Here is a 24,667-nt window from a genome sequence, read left to right as displayed (position 1 = left end):
CTCTGTACTCCCTGTCGTCTCCGTCTGTGATGAGGCCGACGATAGCAGAGTCGTCAGAGAACTTTTGCAGGTGACAACTGGCAGAGCTGTACTTGAAGTCCGCAGTGTAGAGGGTGAAGAGAAAGGGAGCGAGGACAGTTCCCTGTGGAGCCCCCGTGCTGCAGACCACCGTGTCCGACTCACCCTGGGTCCTCACATATTGCGGTCGGTTAGTGAGGTAGTCCAGGATCCAGGTGGTGAGGTGATGGTCCAGGCCCATGCACTCCAGCTTGTCCTTCAGCATTGTGGGTTTGATGGTATTGAAAGCACTGGAGAAATCAAAAAACATGATTCTCACAGTGCTCCCAGCATTCTCCAGGTGAGAGAGAGAGCTGTGTAGGAGGTGGATGATGGCATCCTCCACTCCAATGCCAGGTTGGTAGGCAAACTGCAGTGGGTCCATTGAAGAGCTCACCAGGGGGCGCAGGTGGACAAGAAGCAGTCTCTCCAGGGTCTTCATCAGGTGAGATGTCAGCGCCACCGGCCTATAGCTGTTGAGGTCTTTGGGGTGTGGGGTCTTTGGCACTGGCACCACACAGGATGTTTTCCACAGCTGTGGGACTTTCCCTAACCTCAAGCTGAGGTTAAAGATGTACCCGACCACGTCACACAGCTCGTTCGCACAGGTCTTGAGAAGCCTTGAGCTGATGGCATCTGGACCTGCAGCCTTCCTGATCTTCATCCTCCTGAGCTCACTTCTCACCTGGGATGATGTGAATGTGAGGCTGGAGTAAGGGAGAACAGTGCTGGGATGTATGTCAGCAGGAGAGCCGTCTGATGGTGGCTGTGTGTTGAGATGAAGGGGGGTGGGTGCAGGAGAGGGGGGAGGGCCAAATGCTGGTAGTGCCAGACAGGGAGAATTCAGCAGTGATGTGCCTGTGGTGGGGGGAGCGGGCGAGTGATCAAACCTATTAAACAATAGATTGAGTTCATTCACCCACTTGTGGTCCCCCACAGCCCGGGAGTCGGGCTTCTTGAGTCCAGAAATAGTTTTGAGGCTATTCCAGACTCCACTGACATTATTCTGCTGCAGCTGGGCCTCCATCTTTCTCCTGTAGCTGGCTTTCCCCTCCCGGATCTTCCTTCTCAGCTCCCTCTGCACAGATCTCATCTCCTCCTTGTCACCTGATTTAAAAGCCCTCTTCTTCTCTTTCAGGAGGGCCTTTATATCAGGATTAATCCAGGGTTTGTTGTTGGAGAAACACCGAATGGTCTTGGTGGGTACGGTATTCTCCACACAGAAGTTGACATAGTCCGTTATGAAGTGTGTGAGGCCATCAATATCTTCCGCATAAGGATCACACATCTCCTCCCACAGTGTTGTGCTGAAACAGTCTTTCAAAGCCTCTTCAGACTCTGCAGTCCATTTCTTCACTGTGCGGGTGATGGTTGGTTCTCTGTGTACAAGTGGTTTGTACACAGGCAGAAGATGAACCAGGTTGTGATCTGATCTTCCGAGGGGAGGGAGGGGTAGGGAGTTATATGCCTCCTTTGTATTGGCATAAAACAAGTCCAGTATTTTATTGTCTCTGGTGTGGCAGGTGACATACTGGGTGAAGGTAGACAGTGTTGAGGATGGAGAAGAATGGTTAAAGTCCCCAGAGATCAGGAGGAGGGCCTGTGGGTGCTGGGTCAGAATCCTGCTCACAGCTGAGTGCAGGACGTCACAGGCAGCATCAGCGTTAGCAGACGGAGGAACGTACGCAGCTATCGCGATAGCATGCGAGAATTCACGTGGCAAATAGTATGGCCTCATGCTAACGGCTAACAGTTCAATGTCCTTACAGCAGATTTGCTCTTTAATAGAGATGTGTCCAGAATTACACCATCTATCATTCACAAATACTGCCAGTCCTCCTCCTTTCCTCTTACCGCTCTCCGCTGTCCTGTCCGCCCGTACGAGGTGAAAGCCATCCAGAGAGACGAGTGTATCCGGAGTTAGCGTAGTTAGCCAGGTCTCCGTAAACAGCATGACGCTACACTCACGGAATTCCCTCTCGTGCCGGGTCAGCGCCGCTAACTCATCTATCTTATTTGGAAGAGATCTCACGTTCCCCATGATGACAGAGGGAAGGACTGGTTTGTAGCGTCTTCTCGCACGGCGCTGAGCCCCCGCCTCTTCCTCCTCAGCTCGCGGGGGATCTGGGGTCGCTCCCCCGGGAGCGCCGCTGTGCCACTCAGCGCTATCAGCTGATCCCTGGTGTAAACAAAGAGATCCCGCCGGGAGCACGCTGGATCCGCTCTCGCGTGTGAAATGCACGAGAAAAACAACATAAAAAGAAGCGCAAACTTCACAAGTTTAATGTCCATGGTGTACAGACAGTGTGAAAAGTACACAGGTTTACAAAGTACTATAAAAGAAAGGAAAATAAGAGAAAAAAGCTCACGGTGAGCAAGAGCTGCTGTAACAGGCTGCCACTCGCGCGGCGCCGGAAGTTTGACCTCTACGAAGGCAGGATCCTGGATGTCCCTTGCAGGTACCCAGCACTGTTCCTCTGGGCCATATCCCTCCCAGTCTACCAGGTACTGAAGAAGCCTCCTTCATCTCCGGGTGTCCAGCAGCCTACGGACAGCGTAAACTGGTTCCCCTTCTATCACGTCCAGCGGGGGTGGCGTGACGTCCGGAGAAGCCTCGTCCAAAGGCCCTGCAACAGCAGGTTTAAGCAAAGATAAATGAAACAAACGTGAAACATATATATAGAGGGGGCTAAGTCTAACCTATAAGTGACCTCATTGATTCTTTTAACTACTTTGAAAGGACCTATGTATTTGGGTAGAAACTTCTGGTAGCCCGGAGTCTCATTCCTGTGACGGTCAGCTTGTTCCTTGTTCTGTCGCAGTACCTGTTCAGTTCTCTGATGTGTCTGCTCCCACACTTGTTCACTTCTTCGCTTCCAGGAATCGACGGCTGGAACATCAGAGGAAGCCCCGGTCCAAACATCAGAGGAAACTGGTCCATATCGGGACCAGTCTGAGGGATTCTCGAGACAAAAGATACGTAGGAATTTACCCAGTTCCTGATTCATCCTCACACTGGCCATTAGCTTGAGGATGATACCCTGAGGCGAGGCTAATTGATACTTCAATACTCTCAAAGAAAGTAGACCAAACCTGAGAGGTAAACTGTGGTCCCCGGTCTGACACAATGTCCTCAGGTATCCCGAACAAACAAAAAACATAACTGAACATGGCTTCTGCTGTCTGGAATGCACTAGGAATAGACGCGAATGGTACAAATCAGACACCTCTAGAAAAACGATCAATAATAGTGAGTATGGTAGTGTAGCCTTGTGATTCTGGTAAGTCTGTTACAAAGTCTATGGCCAGATGTGACCAAGGTCAATCAGGTACTGGTAAGGGGACTAATTTGCCAGCTGGCAAGGATTTGGATGTCTTACATTGTGAGCATGTAGAGCAGGAAACTACAAAAGTATGTACGTCCTTCTGCATAGACTCCCACCAATATTTGTGTGATAACAACTGGCATGTCCTGGTCTCTCCTGGGTGGCCAGAGGTGATAAATGAATGGGCCCAAGTAATAAGCTGTGTGCAGAAAGAACTGGGTACATAGGTTGTCAGGAGGGCAGTGGCTGGGAATGGCTACGTTGGCTAACTCCCTATTAATGGCTTAATCTATTTCCCATCTAATGGACGAGATTGACACACCTCAGGAAGAATGCAGGTAGCTGGTTCGGGAACTGTCTGGTCATCTTGATAAATATGAGAGAGAGCGTCTGCTTTAGTGTTTCTAGAGCCTGGTCTGTAGGTAATGTTAAAATGAAAACGGGAGAAAAACAGGGACCACCGGGCTTGGCGTGCATTCATACGTCTAGCATTACGTATATATTCTAAATTTTTGTGATCTGTCAGCACCAAAGAGGGATGATTTGCCCCCTCAAGCCAATGTTGACATTCTTCTAAGGCTAGTTTTACAGCCAGTAACTCCCTTTCTCCTATCCTGTAATTTCATTTGGCAGGCAAGAGTTTATGTGAAAAAAAGCTACTGGATGTAATTTAGGAGGATTCCCTGTGCGCTGAGACAATACAGCCCCTATCCCTGTCTCAGAGGCATCTACTTCTACTGTGAAGGGTTCAGATGGATCTGGGTGTTTGAGAATAGGGGCATCTGTAAAAGCTTCCTTTAAGGTCTGAAATGTGACCTCTGCTTGTTCTGTCCACTGTAACTTCTTGGGACCACCTTTGAGTAGGAAGAGGAAGTAGTAAGAGGTGCTGCTATAGTGCTAAAATTTTGAATGAACCAACGGTAGAAATTAGCAAACCCTAGAAACCTCTGCAATTCTTTCACGGAGGACGGAGTGGGCCACTAAAGAACTGCATTTACCTTTTTGTCATCCATAATGACTCCTTGTGCGCTAAAACATACCCTAAAAAGGAAACAGATTTGAGATGAAATTCACATTTTTCTCCCTTCAAAGACAAATTGTTATCCAGCAATCGTTTCAAGACTGACCGAACATGTTCTACATGTGTGTTTTTATCAGGCGAGTATACCAGGATGTCGTCCAAGTATGCGATAACATATTTACCTAACATGTCCCTAAGGACCTCATTGATGAATGCTTGAAAGACAGAGAGGGCGATAGAGAGCCCAAAAGGCATCACCAAATATTCGTAGTGCCCCTAGTGGTCACAAACGCAGTCTTCTACTCGTCCCTTTCCTTGATGCTAATCAAGTAATATGCACTCCTAAGGTCTAATTTGGCGAAATATCTGGCTCCCTTGAGTTGTTGACTAATGGAAGAGGATAGGGGTACGAATGATACGATCAATAACACGGGTGACATTAGTAAGTATTCGGGAGAGCGAGAGCACGGATAGGAGCGCTCAGTCATGTGTTGAGTCAGGTGACCTCTCGGAGAGTTCTGGGAGTTTGAGTCCGGATAACACTCGTTGTTTGATGGCTGTTTTGAAGTTATGTGATCTCCCAAAGGATTCTGGGAGATCGAGTCCGAATTCAGCAAGGCACTTGGAGAATGCATGACATCATTACTAGTATGATGACATTACATTTATTAATGTTGCAAAATGGTTCAATTGAGACACTGCAGTCATGATCTCCACCATCCCCTCTTATGTGTTAATGTTGATAAACACTCATCAGATTAAATATGGCAGTGATGGTGATGGTTTGTCTGTTTATTAGAAAGGATAACATTAGCGTGACCGGTTGAAGTGTTTGAGAAATGGAAGCTGAAACTAATATTAATAATCTCTTACTGCACTTTACGTTTGTTTTTACCTTTTTACCTGTAACTTACAACTTTAACATTATTTTGATTACGTGTATGTTTCAGCTGTGCACAGATCATCAGTTGCTTGGTAACAGACATAACAGTTGATTACTAATTTCAGTTGCATAGGTTATGATTTCCTGGCTTGAGATAATGTGCTGTAAGATTTCTATATTACTTCTGTATACATAATGCTGTAATTTCTATATTACTTCTATATTAAGATAAGATTTGTTTCTGTAATATGAATTTGTAAAAAAATCTTATTTTGACATTTATAGTGAGCTTAATTTACCTTGGATTATCCATGAACTTTGTAGCAACAGCACTCAAAAAGGCTGAAGTTGCTAAATTAGCTTAGCTATAAATAGAACGTAATTTAATATAATTGACGAAATTTTCATAGTCATGAGATGCTAGTACTGCTACGATCCCTTCTGCCACAGACCTCGACTCTTCTCTCCTGAATTCTCCTCAGCCTTCTGCTTGCTCCTTCAGCTGACACAGCCCAGCCAGCATCCAGCTGAAATCTGTTTTCATTGTACCTGCTGCTCTGGGTAGTGTAGCCTCGATAGGATCTGCCCGCCCGGCCAACTTCCTCAGCTACACCTTGGCAGCTCACATGACTCATGCAACTCCACTCTTTCCCTCACACCTGCAAGCCTCGTCCTCCCGGCACCCCTGACCTAACTGCGACCAAACACAAACCACCAGCGCATTTTGTGGGATAAATCGCTTCACCTGGACTGAATCATTCCACTTTGTCTCAGCTCCACGAGAGGTAACCAAGGCTTGCTCTCTGCAGCCATTGCTCAACCATGCAGGCATGTAAACCATGTGAGGCCACCACTGTGTTGATGCACACCCTACGCAATGACATCACCGTATCAATGCGCATTTCTACATGACATGACCTCATCAACAGCTATTCCAAGTGACATAGGCCACCATTTCTCCACTGTTGTTCTTTTTCCTCCATCATGTTGCTTTCTTTTTTGCCTCTTTCCTCATTTTAATCTACCGCTGTACTCGCTAGCATATAGCTGAAATTCCAGTCTGTCCCATACCATGCCTCACATCTATTTAATAGGATGCACTGCCTTCTTATGTTAAGCCTTTTGCTTACTAGTTTGCCATGTCAGTTTATCTGTTGTATGTTGTGAACTTACCTAAATCACTAGTTTTAATCTCGCTGCATGCCAAGCTCTTGGCAAAAATTGCTTAATCAGTTCTTTTGTCTGTAGTGTTCACTGCCAGTGTACTGTTGTTAGCATTAATTGATCTTGATGACTTAACTCCTTCAGATATTTTGTATTCTATGATCCATTGCATATTACATTATGTTTTTACTGTTGCCTCACTGCATGACTGCTCGACCTACTGATCTTATCTTTTCCTATAGTCAACTCCTTTGTAGCACCCTTCTTCATCCCCAGTCCTCCCTTTCCATCTCACTTCTGTCTTCCTTTATCCCTCAACACTCCCTTCCCTCTGCCTTCATCTCCGCCTTCATCTCCACTTCTTTTCTCTCTCTACACCCTCTCTTTACATCCCATCCTCTCTCTCTCTCATTTACCCCTTCATCCTCATCCTTCGCTCATTACCCTTTTCATCCCTCATCACTTACCGCATCTTCAACGCTGTCTCTACCCTGCCATCCTATCCACGCGACTCTCCATGCATCTTCCAGTCCTCTCTGGTCCACACTCATGGAACCTTCTCTTGTTCCACCTCTGGGATGGCTCTATCATTTCTCACATGACGCCACCACCCTTTGTCCCTGGCTGCCCTACCCCTAGTGCTTGACTCATCACTTCCTCATTCCTGCACCCATGGAGCATCCAAGCTGTTTGCAATACCCCTCCACTGGCTCCATAAATCTGCCCAATTTGCACCTTTGAATTCCACCTGCCATGGCCTGATGCTCTACATCTCCTGTAACCTCAATCTGCAGAACCTCAAGACAAGAACTTACACCTTCTCCATGCCCTAACCCTCTTGTGTCTTCTCATTATTGAAACCAGTGAACCTCACTATCTGGAGTGCCTCAATCCATGTGTGTACTGTTTTGTAGTTTCCTAAGCTTGTCCTCTCTCCCATCTACTGGGACATCATTTGACCCATTTGACTTCCCTTCTAGACAAAATGCATCACTGCACATTTTCAGCCCCTGGAGGTGCACCTCCAACTAGGGCTGAAGAGGAGTTGTACTACTCAGAAGTAATCATACACCTACACACTGTGATGCTGTGAACATGATTCATGACCTCTGGCACAACTGAAGGGTAGACTGGCACATTATGCTTCCACCCAAAAACAGTGGATATGATGGTCTCTTTGGCCAATAGGCATCATCACATAGGCAAGCCATCATTCAGCCCAGCTTTCAGCTACAGATTGCCTCCACCCACTCTTACTGGTGCTACCAGAATCTGGAACTACATCATTACATTCTCAAGCATCAAACAGTCCCTCCTGATAAGTGATCCCATAAACTTTGCCACTCACAAAGTGTGGGACTGGTCACCATTGTCCTTTTAGCATTCTCCATTCCTAAATGTCAACCCCCATTAGCTACGGTTTTCAGATTTTACCACAGCAGCTCTCCTCCATCTCACATCTTATCTTGTTGATCTGCCTCAGCGATCCTGCTTGCTGGCTCCATCTCTCATCGTCCCACATCCGATGCTTCACCATACTTCCAAATAATTTTTCTTCTCAGGTTTCTCCTCTGCAACAGCTCAGCTGAGCTCAGCTGCACCTCTTTTTCAACGACGTCCACTTCTTCTCCCCCTGGGTCACCATTGCATCTCACCACAGAGGAACCCTTTCAGTTTTTATTCCAAGCTGTTTTGGAGCATTTCTATTGGCCCATTTGCCATGACATTTTTATACAATGTAAAGGGCAGCTGCTGGTCTTAAAATCATGTCAAAAAAAATAAAAATGGCAAAAAATAAGATTTTTTTTTCATGTTGGATGCACCAAAATTAGAATAAGCACATGAAAAAAAAGAAAAACAATAAAATTACTGGAAACAGTAAATATGTTGTCCTTGTACTGTTGAGAGCTTAAAGTCATCAAAACATGAAACTCATTTGATAAACATGATTAACTGTTTTTAAATCTGGTCCTGTAAAGTAAACAGAATTAGTTGTAATCCATGATTCTCTGAATAATATTAGTCCCCCTTTACCTTGTTCTACAATGGTCAAGACCCACCACTGAGCAGATATTGTTTGGGTGGTGGATCATTCTTAGCAGTGAACTGGCAATGCATTAACATTGGATCAGACACAGCAGCCACTAATAGAGTGCCAGGTGCTTTAGCCAGATCAACATTTCTTCAGTTTGTAAGTTAAAATGTGCATATGTCTACTATACATGCAAGATTTATGTGGAAATAAAGGGCACAAAGGACATAAATTTCAGCTTTTTATCCATTCAGGATGTTTTTGCATTGTGTAGAAACAAAATATTCCTTATGTACAGTTAAAAATGAAATGACAATATATTTCTACATTGTACACATTAGATTACTTGTGAAATCATGTGAAAAGGGGATATTTGCACCAATCAGACGCCAATCAGGGTCTTATGTTGTCCATCAAATCAAAGCTAAGTCAGAAGTCAAAGCTCTTTGTTATCATTTGCACAAACTGCAATGGAATTCTTACTTCAACAGCATAACACAGTGACAATCCAATACGTAATGAATACTAAACAGAATTAAACACAAAACTGAACAACATTATATGAACCCATTTATTTAGTACATGTGGCAAACCAGAATAAGGCCTTCATTTTACCATAAATAGGTATAAAACACCTTTCTGATAACGCTCATTTCTGCATCTGTGAGAGGATCCAGAAGGCCTGGATTTTTAGAAATAAACACATTATTAGTGTTTGATTCCACTTCCTAATTATGTTAGTTGTTAATCTGACACATTAGGCCTTCCATTCTGCTCCTGAAGTCCTAACCAATTGGCTAATAACATACCTCATATAAACTCTGTAAATATTACATTTTTTGCAGAGCTCAAATAGAACAGGCATAATGATTATATTGAACCAGTAGAGAATTTGCATGTCTTATTTTAATGTATTCTGATTTTGGATTGTTTATTTATGAACAATATATTTCACAAATCTGAATTTCTCAGTTAGCCAGACAGCTTAAGCCAGAAAAAGAAGAGTGCGCAATATGAATTTTCCTTTGTTCTTTTCCTATTGGACAATTCTGAATTTGGGCTTAAGTTATCTGGCTAAACTGAGAAACCAATTCTGGTGTCCAGTCCTCTATCAATGAATATCCTTTTATTTTGTATTAGGCCAATCATATGTCACTCTACTCAGTTTCCTAATGAAATTATGCAATATTTAGATGTCATGATAGAATTCACCTATTGTGGTTTTGTTGAAGTACTATTACAAAAGTAGAAACATTATGGAGGAGCTGATAGAGTGTCTGTCATCAAACTGAGGCCTTTTGATTCAGAGAACATAACTAATTACCATATCATGGCATCTTTACCATAATATCATGGTCATTATATTACATTACAGCTGTTTGCTTTTGATAGAGTTTTAAAAAAAAATTAATCATGACCACTATTTACAATTATTGGTCACTTTGTAAGCAACAACATCAGGGCTTTAGGAAATAGCTCCAGGTTTGCCACTTATCTTCAGGGTAGAAATGATTTCAGGGGACATAGGATGCAATGCATCAAAATAAGACCAGCACTGTACCTTAATGGAACACTCCAGTGTTTTGCAGTTTTTCTACCACATCTGCGGTGTATGGTCAATATGGACAATAATTTCAAATTTCTCTGTTTATAGTAAAAGAACAGAAAACCTGTTGACTTGAAACACAATTATAATAGAAGCCAATGAGAAGATGCTTCATGCATAAAGGTCCTAAGCTTGTTTAATAATGTGGAAACTAACAGAGCTACAAAAATTGTTCCCTTAAATATTTTGACCAGTCAGCATTGAATCCAACTACAGAACATAGACAAATGTATACACAGATGTCCTAATGATTTGAAGCAGGATTGAAAAATAGGTTCATGAGCAAAGCCAAAACTCTAACTGGCTATTCACATAAGAGGTCCATGGACAAGGTGAAATTTCTCATCCAGTAACTGTAGTCCTATTAGTCGTTACATAAGTCTCTGGAGCTACTGTATAAAATTACTTGAGTCCCCTCACGTCCTGGTCATGTGAGATCTGTATCTGAAAATTATAAATACATTTTCCAAATGCATAAACACACCAGTTCCTGATGTGCTATGCCAGTTCACAGCACTCTGTAATCTGGGTAAGGAGGGAACACATTGTCATTTGTTTTGTTATTTATTACATGAATTACATGTAATGTTAATATTACAATTTATAAGTAATGGAGAGACAATCTAAAATAATAATATATTACCTATCACAACGCACAGAGTGTCCATCATAGTCCATAATATTTGTAGTGTTCATTTTATTTTTGCATTTTAAGAACGTCAACCCATGATGTCGATGGGAAACGTAACATATGTAAAGGACTTTTTCATTGTTGGCTTTCCTGGACTTCACCCTAACTACTATGGCCTTGTATCAGCAGCTATGTTTTCTGTTTATTTGTGCACTTTGACAGGGAACGGAATATTTCTTTGTTTGTTTGCAACAGAAAAAAGTCTCCATAAACCTGTATATTATTTCTTTATAAGTCTAGTCATTTCTGACGTACTGTTCAGCACAAGCACTTTACCAAAGATCATTGCCAGATACTGGTTCCAAGCTGGGACCATTTCATTTTTAGGTTGTTTTATTCAGATGTATTTAGTGCATTACTTTGGCACAGTCAATTCATACATACTGGCACTAATGGCCATAGACCGATATGTAGCAGTTTGTTACCCATTTCAGTATCACAATGTTATGACAAACAGAAATGTATTCATTCTGAGCCTGGTGGCCTGGGTTATGGCTCATCCCAGCGCCTTAATGATAGCCATTCGAGCTTACCCACTCCCTTATTGTGGAGCCAACACCATTTTGCACTGCTACTGTGACCACGTCTCAATTACACGACTTGCGTGCACTGACAGAACTCCATATAGTTTTCCAGCTTTTGTTTTTGCCATGCTAGTATTGCTGGGATCTCTTGCCATTATTGTCTTCTCCTATTGCTGCATCATTGTAGAAGTCCTAAAAGTCTCGAGTGCTGGTGGGCGACTGAAGACTTTCTCTACTTGTACTTCTCAACTCATCATAATTGCTCTATACTTTATACCCAGGTGTTTTAACTATGCGGCCGCCTATAGTGGCATCACTTTTAATCCTGATTTGCAAATAGCTATTGTCACATTGTATAGCTTGCTGCCTCCTGTGATCAACCCACTAATCTACTGTTTGAGAACACAAGATGTGAAGAAGATTTTGATAAACAAATTTCAAAGGAAACAAGTGAGCTTGCTGTGATATGTCTGTGTAAAAGTAAATCTTTGAGTAGATAATCAGCTTTGTTAATTTGTTAATTTTATAATGAAAGCTAGTTTTGACCCTCTGCGCGCACACACACACACACACACACATTTTCTAAGCTGCTTATCCTTCTGGGTCGTGGGGGGAACTGGAGCTTATCCCAGCAGTCATTTGGCGGATGGCAGGATACACCCTGGACCGGTTGCCAGTCCATCGCAGGGCAGACACACAGACACATACATTCACACCTAGGGGCAATTTAGCATGTCCAACTGGCCTGACTGCATGTCTTTGGACTGGGAAACCCATGCAGACACACGGAGATAATGCACACTCCACACAGAAAGGACACTGGTCACCCGGCAGGGAATCGAACCCAGGCCCTTCTTGCTGTGAGGCGACAGTGCTATCCAATGCACCACCATGCTGCCCCCACCTCTATACACTCGGTATTAAATGCACCCTTTTCATGTAGGTTGTCTGCCTCCCTGTGTATTTAAAAAATGTACAGATGTACAGTCATGTACAAATGTTTGGACACCCCATGTCCAACATTTTGTTGAATTTCTCTGTGAGTTTTCTTTAGTGCGGAGTTTCTATTTAAGACTTTAAGATTTATTATTATTATTTATTTTTTTCCCAGTGTGCTAATTCCAGCAATTACAGAGTAATTGTGCGTTAAAATGTGCAAAAGTTTTTTCTCTGTAGAGGATAAGTGAACTCATTTTTACTTAGACAATCAACAAAACGTCATTTGACAAGGGCTTCCCAACCCTTGTATATGACTGTATGACAGATTTGCTCATAATTTGACTAAGAAATATGGAAACAGAGCTTGATGCAGTGGCTACTGTAAAAGAAGCAGAAACAGAAGCAATATGCATTGAACACAGTAACTTGAGGATAGATGTTACTTTGCTTTATTTCAGTTTTCCCATTTTTTAACACATCTATTTGGGCTTAATATGTGCTTGAAGATGGACTGTGTAGAATCAATTGTATCTAAATCTGGTCCTGCAGGTCTGAAGCTACAAAAAAAAAAAAGAACAAAAACTATACTCTGGTAATTCAAGTTCCCTACATTCAAGAGGCAAAATGTAATGTGTTCTGTCTGTGCATAATTAAATGATGTGAATTTAAAATGGTCCAAAACATATAACCTTGGCAAATGAAATGGTTAAAAGAGGAATGTGTGGAGATCAGTATTATTTACAATGATAATAATTATATTAATATCTCTGTCCAACATTTTACACATCTTGTATTATCTGGAAAGCTATGGTTTATATACATAATACATTTGAACCTTCTTGCAACAAACCCTGCAGTCTTATGTACATCACAAGGCAACAAGCACCAAAACTCACTTTACCCAACATGGAAATACTTTATAAAAGTATAAGAAATGGTGAAGTCCCTATATGCATGAATGTTTTGCTTTCCCTTATGAAGGCAAAGCCAAGTTAATGACCCCTGCCAAGCCTTATGACCCTCATTTCTGGATTCACCCTCAGGCTTAGGACATTTTTAGATTAGGAGTCCCTAGCTAAGGTTGTTGCCATGACATTATGTAAAAGACTTTATAATCAAAGAATATTTTATTTCCAGCAGTTAATGTTAACCGAAAAATGTGAGAAATAAATATGTGAGCTGAGAGAATATAAAAATAACTATAAATGACTAGCTTTACTTACATTAGTCAGGGAACTAAATAATGTTTAAATAATATATTACATTAGTAAGCCCTTCCGCACAGTGACTGCTGGGATAGGCTCCAGCACTCCCCGTGACCCAGAAGGCTAAGCGGTTTCAGAAAATGTGTGTGTGTACATTAGTAAGTCAATGTAAAAAAATGTTTTTATTAATAAAATCATCATGAAACTTCCATACAGTGTAAAAGGCAGCTGGTGTTTACAAATTGGTTTAAAAAATGAAAAATAACAAAATCTGAGGCAAGGTTTTGTTCCAACAGTGACAGTGTATTGTTGTTAATCGCAACAAAACTTGAGGGTTCAGGATTTAGATAGGGGGCACTGTCCAATGACAACATCCTTTTCAGCTACAATAAATAACATTCCTACTCGATAATGTAGGCCTAAAGTCTCCAAAATGATAAACTAACCTAAGGAGTGGTTTCATGTATTTTACATAGGCTATTTGTAGGCATAATATCATTAAATAGGTTAAGTGAGTTTGCAAAGCTTTTAGACCCTGCAGCTCAGCTTGTATTGATAGGGACATGTACTCACATACATAAGCAGAGGTGGATAGAGTAGGCTAAACCTAAACTACTACGTTCTTGGGTAAAATAAATTATCAAGTATAAGTAAAAGTCTTTTTAAAAAATAACTCAAAGTATAGAAGTACAGATGTATCAGTACTTCACTACCTAAGTACTGAGTAACTTATAGCACTGCAGTGGAACTTCTTAGAACATCCAGCATCTCTCAGCCTAGAAACTGAAGATTGTTAATCTCTATTCTTCCCGTAATGTTATGACCATCCAGCATTTAATTCAACGAGAGAACATAGACACATGTATACATAAAGGTCCTGATGAGTTGAAGGAGGACTGAAAACTAGATTTATGAGCAAAGCTACACTTTAACTGGCTAGTCATATAAGAGGTCCAAAGACAAGGTGAAATTCCTCATCCAGTAATTGTAGTCCTATTACTTCATACATAAGTCTCTGGAGCTATTGTACAAAATTAACTGGGTCCCCTCACGCCCTGGTCATGTGAGATCTGTATCAGAAGAATACAAATAAATGTTCCCAGATCATGGGCACACCAGTTCCTGATGTGCTATGCCAATTCACAGCACTCTGCAATCTAGGTAAGGAAGGAACACATTGTTATTTACTTATTTTATTAATTACACGTAATGTTAAAGTATTACAGTCTGTATAATGTTTGTATTTTAAGGACGTCAACCCATGATGTCGATGGGAAACGTGACTTTTGTGAAGGACTTTTTCATTGTTGGCTTTCCTGGACTTCACCCTAACTACTATGGTCTTGTATCAGCAGTTATGTTTTCTGTTTATGTGTGCACTTTGACAGGGAACGGAATATTTCTTTGTTTGTTTGCAACAGAAAAAAGTCTCCATAAACCTGTATATTATTTCTTTATAAGTCTAGTCATTTCTGACGTACTGTTCAGCACAAGCACTTTACCAAAGATCATTGCCAGATACTGGTTCCAAGCTGGGACCATTTCATTTTTAGGTTGTTTTATTCAGATGTATTTAGTGCATTACTTTGGCACAGTCAATTCATACATACTGGCACTAATGGCCATAGACCGATATGTAGCAGTTTGTTACCCACTTCAGTATCACAATGTTATGACAAACAGAAATGTATTCATTCTTAGCCTGGTGGCCTGGGTTGTGGCTCAGTCCTGCCCCCTAATGATGGCCATTCGAGCTTACCCTCTCCCTTATTGTGGAGCCAACACTATTTTGCACTGCTACTGTGACCACGTCTCAATTACACGACTTGCGTGCACTGACAGAACTCCATATAGTTTTCCAGCTTTTGTTTTTGCCATGCTAGTATTGCTGGGATCTCTTGCCATTATTGTCTTCTCCTATTGCTGCATCATTGTAGAAGTCCTAAAAGTCTCGAGTGCTGGTGGGCGACTGAAGACTTTCTCTACTTGTACTTCTCAACTCATCATAATTGCTCTGTACTTTATACCCAGGTGTTTTTATTATTTGAGCGCCCAAATTGGCATTACTTTAAATCCTGATTTACAAATAGCTATTGTCACATTGTATAGCTTGCTGCCTCCCATGATCAACCCACTAATCTACTGTTTGAGGACACAAGAGGTGAAGAAGATTTTGATGAACAAATTTCAAAGGAATAAATTAAGCTGTGATATGTCTGTATAAAATTAAATCTTTGAGAATATAATCAACTATATATATATATATATATATCTTGCTTATGCTGTGAGGCGACAGTGCTACCCAGTGCACCACCATTCTGCCCCCCCTCTATACACTCGGTATTAAATACACCCTTTTCATGTAGGTTGTCTGCCTCCCTGTGTATTTAAAAAATTTACAGATGTACAGTCGTGTACAAAAGTTTGGACACCCCATGTCCAACATTTTGTTGAATTTCTGTGTGAGTTTTCTTTAGTGCTTTTCTATTTAAGACTTTAAGATTTTGAAAAATAAATAACCATAACTTTTTCACAGGCCACATTTTATGTTTTATTTTTTTCCCAGTGTGCTAATTCCTGCAATTACAGAGTAATTGTGTGTTAAAATGTGCAAAAGTTTTTTTCTCTGTAGAGGATAAGTGAACTCATTTTCACAAAACGTCATTTGACAAGGGCTTCCCAACCCTTGCATATGACTATTTGACAGATTTGTTCATGGAAACAGAGCTTGATGCAGTGGCTACTGTTAAAGAAGCAGAAACACAAGTGATGTGTATTGATCACAGTGACTTGAGGATAGATGTTACTTTGCTTTTTTTCAATATTTCCATTTTTAACACATCTATTCGGGCTTAATATGTTCTTGAAGATGGACTGTGTAGAATCAGCTGTGTCTAAATGTGGTCCTGCAGGTCTGAAGCTACAAAAAAAAAGAAAAGAACAAAAAATATACTCTGGTAATTCAAGTGCCCTACATTCAAGAGGCAAAATGTAATGTGTTCTGTCTGTGCATAATTAAATGATGTGAATTTAAAATGGTCTAAAACATGTAACATTTGCAAATGAAATGGGTAAAAGAGGAATATGTGGAGATCAGTATTATTTACAATGATAATAATTATATTAATATCTCTGTCCAACATTTTACACATCTTGTATTATCTGAACAGCTATGGCTTATATACATAATACATTTGAGCCTTCTTGCAACAGACCCTGCAGTCTTATGTACATCACAAGGCATCAAGCACCAAAACTCACTTTACCCAACATGAAAATACTTTATAAAATTATAAGAAATGGTGAAGTCCCCATATGCATAAATAAATGTTTTTTTTTTCTTTTTTCTCTTGTGAAGGCAAAGCCAAGTTAATGACCGCTGCCAAGCCTTATGACCCTCATTTCTGGATTCGCCCTCAGACTTTGGATATTTTTAGAGTAGGAGTCCCTAGCTGTTAATGTTAACCAAAAAATGTGAGAAATAAATTCGTGAGCTGACAGAATATAAGAATAACTATAAATGACTAGCTTTACTTACATTAGTCAGGGAACTAATTAATGTTTAAATCATATATTACATTAGTAAGCCCTTCCGCACAGTGACTGCTGGGAAGAAGGCTAAGCGGTTTCATAAAATGTGCGTGTGTGTACATTAGTAGGTCAATGTAAAAAATATTGGTATTTTTAAATCTTGATTTGCAAATAGCTATTGTCACATTATATAGCTTGCTGCCTCCTGTGATCAATCCACTAATCTACTGTTTGAGAATACACGAGGTGAAGAAGATTTTCATCCATCCATCCATCATCTAAACCGCTTATCCTTCTGGGTCGCAGTGGGGTGCTGGAGCCTATCCCAGCTATCATTGGGCGGAAGGCAGGATACACCCTGGACAGGTCGCCAGTCCATCGCAGGGCAGTGAAGAAGATTTTGATAAACATAAATTAAGCTGTGATATCTCTGTATAAAATTAAATTTTTGAGAATATAATCAACTATATATATATCTTGCTTATGCTGTGAGGCGACAGTGCTACCCAATGCACCACCATTCTGCCCCCCCTCTATACACTCTGTATTAAATACACCCTTTTCATGTAGGTTGTCTGCCTCCCTGTGTACTTAAAAAATGTACAGATGTACAGTCATGTACAAAAGTTTGGACACCCCATGTCCAACATTTTGTTGAATTTCTCTGTGAGTTTTCTTTAGTGCAGAGTTTCTATTTAAGACTTTAAGATTTTGAAAAATAAATAACCATAACTTTTTCACAGGCCACATTTTATGTTTAATTTTTTTCCCAGTGTGCTAATTCCAGCAATTACAGAGTAATTGTGCGTTAAAATGTGCAAAAGTAGAGGATAAGTGAACTCATTTTCACAAAACGTCATTTGACAAGGGCTTCCCAACCCTTGCATATCACTATATGACAGATTTGTTCATGTGTATATACAGTCGTGCAAAATTTGAACATCCCAGGTGAAACATTTTGTTAATTTTGTGAGTTTTCTTTACTGCAGAGTTTCTATTTATTAGCTGACTTTAAGATTGAAAATATAATCATAACTTTTCACTGGCCACATTTTATGATGGTCTGATCTTGCAGTTTTGGAGCTACAAAGATTGAAATCAGAATAAAAAAAAAACAGATAACAAAAAATACGCTCTGGTTTTTCAAGGGCCCTACATTCAAGATGCAAAATGCAGTGTCTTCTGTGTGAGCATAATTTAATAATTTAAATTGGAAAACTATGTCCAAAAGATATAATATTTACTAAAGAAATGGGTATAAGAGGAAACTGTGGAGATCAGTATTGTTTATAACAATAATAATTAAATTAATTACACATCTCATATTATCTGAACAGCAACAGCTTTTATACCTAATGCATGTGGGCCTTCAACTTCTTGCAACAAACCCTGCACTCTTATGTACATCACAAGGCATCAAGTACCATAATTTATTCATTTCCATTAGTCAGGGAAGTAATTGTTTAATATAATAATAAATTTAAAAAAATGTTTATTATTATTCATCATGAAACTTTCATACAATGTAAAAGGCAGCTGGTATTTACAAATTAGTTTAAAAAATGAAAAATAACAAAATCAGAAATGCAAGGTTTTTAGATAGAGGGCAGTATCAGATAACAACAGCCTTTTCAACTACAGTAAATAACATCTCTAATTGGTAATGTAGGTCTAAATTCTCCAAAATGATAAACTAAGCCAGGGAGTGGTTTCTTTTCTTTTACATAGGTAATTTATAGGCATAATATGATTAAACAGGTTAAGTGGTTCTGCAAAGCTTCTAGACCCTGAAGCTTAGTTTGTATTGATAAGGACATACATATACACATAGGCAAAGGTGGGTAGAGTAGCCTAAACCTGTACTTGGATAAAATATTGACGCAAGTATACATAAAAGTGCCTTTTAAAAGAAGAACAGTACAGGGGTATCAGTACTTCACTGCTTAAGTACTGAGTAACTTACAGCACTGCAGTAGAACTTCTTAGAACATCAAACATCTATCAGCCTAGAAACTGAAGATTGTTGGGCTCTATTCTTCTCTTTTTTTGATCTAAAATAAAACGCTAAAGCTCCAAAGTCAGAGATGTGACCAGTATCCACACGGTAAAGATGCAGATACCAACAAAACATAATGAAATTAATCACAAAAAAGGAATTAGAAACTAAATAAAATTGACAAATATAAAAAGTAGATTCCTTTACTTACTAATATACTTGAGCAAATGTAAAAGTATTATGATTTGAAAAAACTCAGACAAGCACAAATCTATCAATATTTTCTTATCTTGATAAGAAAAATCTAGATAAGAAATCTTATCTGTTTGGTCACCATGACAACTTCAGTGAAGACGTAGACCCAATCCCATTTCACCCCTTTCCCCTATCACTTAGCCCTAGTTATGAGAAAACAGTAAAACTGGTAAAAGAGAGACAAAAATGTAAGTGTTTTCTACATTAAACAATACAATAACCATTGTATTGTCTTAGTTTAATGTTGTTTCAATGTATTTTGGTCCTTTTCTTAATAACAAGCATAAAAAATAGCGAATAGTATGCTGATGTCTCAGTAGCTAGCTAGCTAGCTAAATTACCCGCTTCACACCTTAAATACTCCAGCAGTATTGACGCCTGAAGCGCCAGAATGGAACTGCTGCTCCATTTAAGGTGGAACTGGAAAATTCAAACAAGAAGCTGGTGAATAGCTGACTTCAGCTTCATATCACTGAATACTTAGGGGTGGGCAATAATAAATAATTGTCACACCCTGCTCTTTGAAGGCATATAATGCCCTAAATGTAACTATAGCCCAGCAGCGAGGTTGCTGAACTTTACCCTTACCTACAGAGCACTGCTAGTAGCCTGTTAATGAAGTAGTGTTCTGAGGGTCCCATTTCGTAGGGGATAATTTCAACCATTACCTATTCTAACTCAGTTCCAAGGGGCAAGGTGACACCCGAAAACAAGGTGTAGGGGGATAAATAAGAAATGGGATTAGACCTTGATGTAGGACAGTAACTATAACACAATAACCATTCCTAAATTCATAATCTTGTCCTAACTGCGACCAAGCACAAAGCACCAGTGCATTTACCTGGACTGAATCATTCCACATTCCACACGCATTCTACACAATATCATGTTGCTTTCTTTTTTATCTCTTTCCTCATGTTTACTCACTGGTGATGGCAGCGGGCACAGACGCAGTTGCTCTTCGCTCTTCAGCTTGGAGCTTCTTAAGTGTGTTTTTTGTTTGTTTGTTTGCTCGTTAATGTTAAGTTCAGCCATGCGAAAAATAGTTACAGCTGATTGTATATTTTAAACATAGGATATAGATGCAGCCAACCAAAAACAAACATATTTCAGCGGTTGCACAACAAACTGGAAGAGATAGCCGAAACACTGGGCTCTCCGTGGATTGTTATCAGTGGTGGTAAACAAAGTAAGTAAGTAAGTAAAGTTTATTTATATAGCGCTTTTTACAACAGGTGTTGTCACAAAGCAGCTTTACAAGGAAATGAGCACCTTGAGAGGAACCAGGACTCAGAAGGGGAACCCATCCTCCTCTGGTCAACACCGGATAGTAAACATTGTTACAGCAAAGAGGGCGGTGGAGCCACAGAAAGCAAAAGCGCAGATGCCAGTCGGGCATACTGGCTAGGCTAAAGAAACAACCACACAAACCACCTCATCCCAGAATACTTCTCACCAACACCCGATCTATTACCAACAAAATGGAAGAACTACGACTACTGATTTCCATCATAGACTGTTTCATTATACTAATAACGGAGACGTGGCTCAACTCGTTTATACTTGACACTGCTGTGGAGCTAGCAGGCCGCACAGTATTCTGCTGGGAGAGAAGCAAAGACTCTGGGAAGACCAATGGTTTTGGGCTTTGCATATACACTGCCTGGCCGAAAAAAAAGTCACACACTCTAAAATTTCATTGGACCGCCTTTAGCTTTGATTACGGCATGCATTCTCTGTGGCATCATTTCCACAAGCTTCTGCAATGTCACAACATTTATTTCTGTCCAGAGTTGCATTCATCTTTTCCCAAGATCTTGTATTGATGATGGGAGATTTGGACCACTGCGCAAAGTCTTCTCCAGCACATCCCAAAGATTCTCAACGGGGTTCAGGTCTGGAATCTGTGGTGGCCAATCCATGTGTGAAAATGATGTCTCATGCTCCCTGAACCACTCTTTCACAATTTGAGCCTGATGAATCCTGGCATTGTCATCTTGGAATATGCCCGGGGCATCAGGGAAGAAAAAATCCATTGATGGAATAACCTGGTCGTTCAGTATATTCAGGTAGTCAGCTGACCTCATTCTTTGGGCACATAACGTTGCTGAACCTAGACCTGACCAACTGCAGTATCCCCAGATCATAGCACTGCCCCCACAGGCTTGTACGGTAGACACTAGGCATGATGGGTGCATCACTTCAGCTGCCTCTCTTCTTACCCTGATGCGCCCATCACTCTGGAACAGGGTAAATCTGGACTCATCAGACCACATGACCTTCTTCCATTGCTCCAGAGTCCAATCCTTATGCTCCCTAGCAAATTGATGCCGTTTTTGCCTGTTAGCCTCACTGATAAGTGGTTTTCTTAAGGCTACACAGCCGTTTAGTCCCAATCCCTTGAGTTCCCTTCGCATTGTGCGTGTGGAAATGCTCTTACTTTCACTATTAAACATATCCCTGAGTTCTACTGTTGTTTTTCTATGATTTGATTTCACCAAACGTTTAAGTGATCGCCAATCACAATCATTCAAGATTTTTTTTCGACCACATTCGTTCCTCGAAGATGATGTTTCCCCACTGTCCTTCCACTTTTTAATAATGCGTTGGACAGTTCTTAACCTGATTTTAGTATTTTCAGCAATCTCCTTAGATGTTTTCTCTGCTTGATGCATGTCAATAATTTAACCCTTCTGAAACAGATTAACATCTTTTCAATGACCACAGGATGTGTCTTTCGACATGGTTGTTTAACAAATGAGAAGCTACTCACTGCATCAGTTAGGTTTAAATAACTTGTTGCCAGCTGAAACATAATCACCCATGCAGTAATTATCCAATGGGAGGCTCTTACTTATTTGCTTAGTTAAATCCAGGTGGTGACCTTTTTTTTGGCCAGGCAGTGTATGTAAATAACAAATGGTGCATCAGTGCCAACATCGTAGGCAGCCATTGCTCTCCTGATCTGGAGTATCTCATGATCACATGCAGACCATTTTACCTACTCGGGAGTTTACTGCTGTCATTATTACCGCCGTTTATATCCCATCGGATGCTAATATAGCGTACAGCTTCATGCTAAGTGCTATTAACTCAAATCAGAACAAGTACCCTGATGCTGTACACATAATTGCCAGAGATTTCAATCATATGGACTTAAAAGTAGATCTCCCGAAGTTTCACCAACACATTAAATGTGAAACTACGGGAGAAAATACTCTGGACAAGGCCTATTCAAACATCAACAATGGCTATAGGACAACAACACTACCTCACATGGGACAATCAGACCACTTATCAATACTTATCACCCCTGCATACACTCCAATAAAAAAGAAAGCTTCATTAACTATTAAAACTGTCAAAGTATGGCCAGAAGGAGGCTCTGCACAGCTCAGGGACTTTAAAAGGACACACTGAGATGTTTTGAGGATGAGGATTTGGAGGATACCATGACTCAGAAGAATCCATGCAATATGATTAGTCACGTCTGTCTCCAAAAGAAAGACTCTGACGATTAAAAGAGGGCCTGTGCTTGTATTGTGGTGGTGCCGGTCATCTCATTCAGAATTGCAGGACCAGGCCACCCAAAAAATCAGTGCCGACTCCTGGAAAGCATGTGGAGAATACTCCACATGCTAATGTGGTAAGTGTTCCCACAAAGTGGTTGGTTTCAAAATCATTCTTTTTACCATTTCATCAGGTCTCTTTTGTTGTTTCAGCCCTTATAGATTCCTGTGCTGAGGGGAATTTCATCCATGCCCGTTTGTGAAACAACTCCAGAACCCGGTGGAGACCCTGAGAACCTTGTTATGAGTGGCAGCATTGGACAGAGCCCCTGTAGGACTCGGAAATATCTCATCAAAGACTAAAGGAGTGCAACTGGAGACCAGTGCCACTCAAAGAGAACTTCTTTCCTTTCTGATTCTAGAATCTTCTGAATTTCAACTGATCAACTCTTCTGAATCTTCTAAATTTCAACTGATTCAACTGAATTTCTACCCTGTCTAGAAAAGCACAACACTACAATTTCTTGGTCCGATCATGAGTTATTACAATGGTCTGAGTTCTGTTACCAAACCTGTCTTATTACCCCCATGGTAGCTGTCAGATCCACTTCTATTGAAAACCCCAATACAGAAAACTTCACACAAATTCCTCCTGAATACAGAGATCTCATACGCATGTCTTCAGTAAAAGTAATGCTACCAAATTGCCACCTCATTGACCCTATGATTGTGCCATCTTGTAGATAATCCTGTCCTTCCAAAATCTAAAATTTACTCCTTAACTCAGGAAAAAGAACGAGCCGTATAGATATATGGATATATAGATTCAAGAGGCCCTAGATCAAGGTTTCATTAGACCTTCCACATCACCTGCGGCTTCTGGTTCCTTTTTTGTAAGAAGATTGGGGTCTTATTCAGATCACTAAAACTTATCCTTATCCACTTTCTCTTATCCCTGTAGCACTGAAACAGATGAAACGTGTGAAATACTTTACGAAGTTGGATTTAAGAGGCACTTATAATCTAATTAGGATTAAAGAAGGGGATTAAGGAAGTGGAAGACAGCCTTTGTGACCACCAGGGGGCACTATGAGTACTCTGTAATGCCTTTTGGGCTCTCAAATGCCCCTCAGTCTTCCAAGCATAATCATAAACAATGTTCTGAGGGACATGACTGGGAAATTCGCTATACCTTATATTGATGATATACACATGTACTCTTCTGATCTTGACACTCATATCAAACATGTACAATTGGTTCTACAATGGTTGCTAAAAAACAATCTTTTAGTGCTAACCAATCACAAAAACCTAGAGTATTTTCATAACACTAAACAGCTAAATGCTCGCCAAGATCGTTGATCTCTCTTCTTTTCCAGATTTAATTTTAATACCTACTACCCTGGGTCCCAGAATATTAAGGCTGATGCTCTGTCTAGAATGTATCAGGAAATTGTAGTTGAAACCAATCAGTCCAACCATGAACCTATTCTTTCAATGTCACTGTCTCATCCATCCATTGGGAGATAAATGAGACTTCTACGGCCTTAGAAAATACCCAAATACCCTGTCAGTGCACTTCTGACAAGATTTATGTCCCCAACCAGTTCCACAACTGTCTAATAACCTGGGCTGATTTGTACCTCACTACGGGTCACCCGGGTGTAATGCGCACCCAACAGTTCTTGTCCAATTGTTACTGGTGGAATATATGACCAAAGACGTTCATACATTTGTAGCATCCTGTTCCACCTGTTCTCAGTGCAAGACCCCAAAAACTGCCTGCTGGCAAACTTGTACCCCTGCCTGTACTTGCTAGACCATGGTCACACATAGCTCTGGATTTTGTTACTGATCTGCCTGAATCCCAAGGTTTTACCACTATCCTTACAGTTGGTGGATTGATTTTCACGCGGTGTATGATTCAT

The 24,667-nt window shown here is 40.6% G+C and overlaps 2 protein-coding genes across 2 annotated transcripts; both read left to right on the top strand.

The window, feature by feature from the left end:
- The first annotated feature begins 10,815 nt into the window (after nt 1–10,815).
- Nucleotides 10,816–11,769, top strand: LOC118826451 (olfactory receptor 2AT4-like). Its single transcript, XM_036597430.1, has one exon. It carries the CDS (start codon nt 10,816–10,818, stop codon nt 11,767–11,769), a length of 954 nt encoding a protein of 317 aa, XP_036453323.1.
- A 2,940-nt stretch (nt 11,770–14,709) lies between these two features.
- On the top strand, nt 14,710–15,672 carry LOC118826441 (olfactory receptor 2AT4-like). Its single transcript, XM_036597418.1, has one exon. It carries the CDS (start codon nt 14,710–14,712, stop codon nt 15,670–15,672), a length of 963 nt encoding a protein of 320 aa, XP_036453311.1.
- The last annotated feature ends 8,995 nt before the right edge of the window (nt 15,673–24,667 follow it).

Source organism: Colossoma macropomum, unplaced genomic scaffold (genome assembly GCF_904425465.1).
Source record: "Colossoma macropomum unplaced genomic scaffold, Colossoma_macropomum, whole genome shotgun sequence".
NCBI classification, from domain to species: Eukaryota; Metazoa; Chordata; class Actinopteri; order Characiformes; family Serrasalmidae; genus Colossoma; species Colossoma macropomum.
Note: the sequence above shows the minus strand (reverse complement) of the source record. Positions and strands in the feature narration are given on the sequence as shown.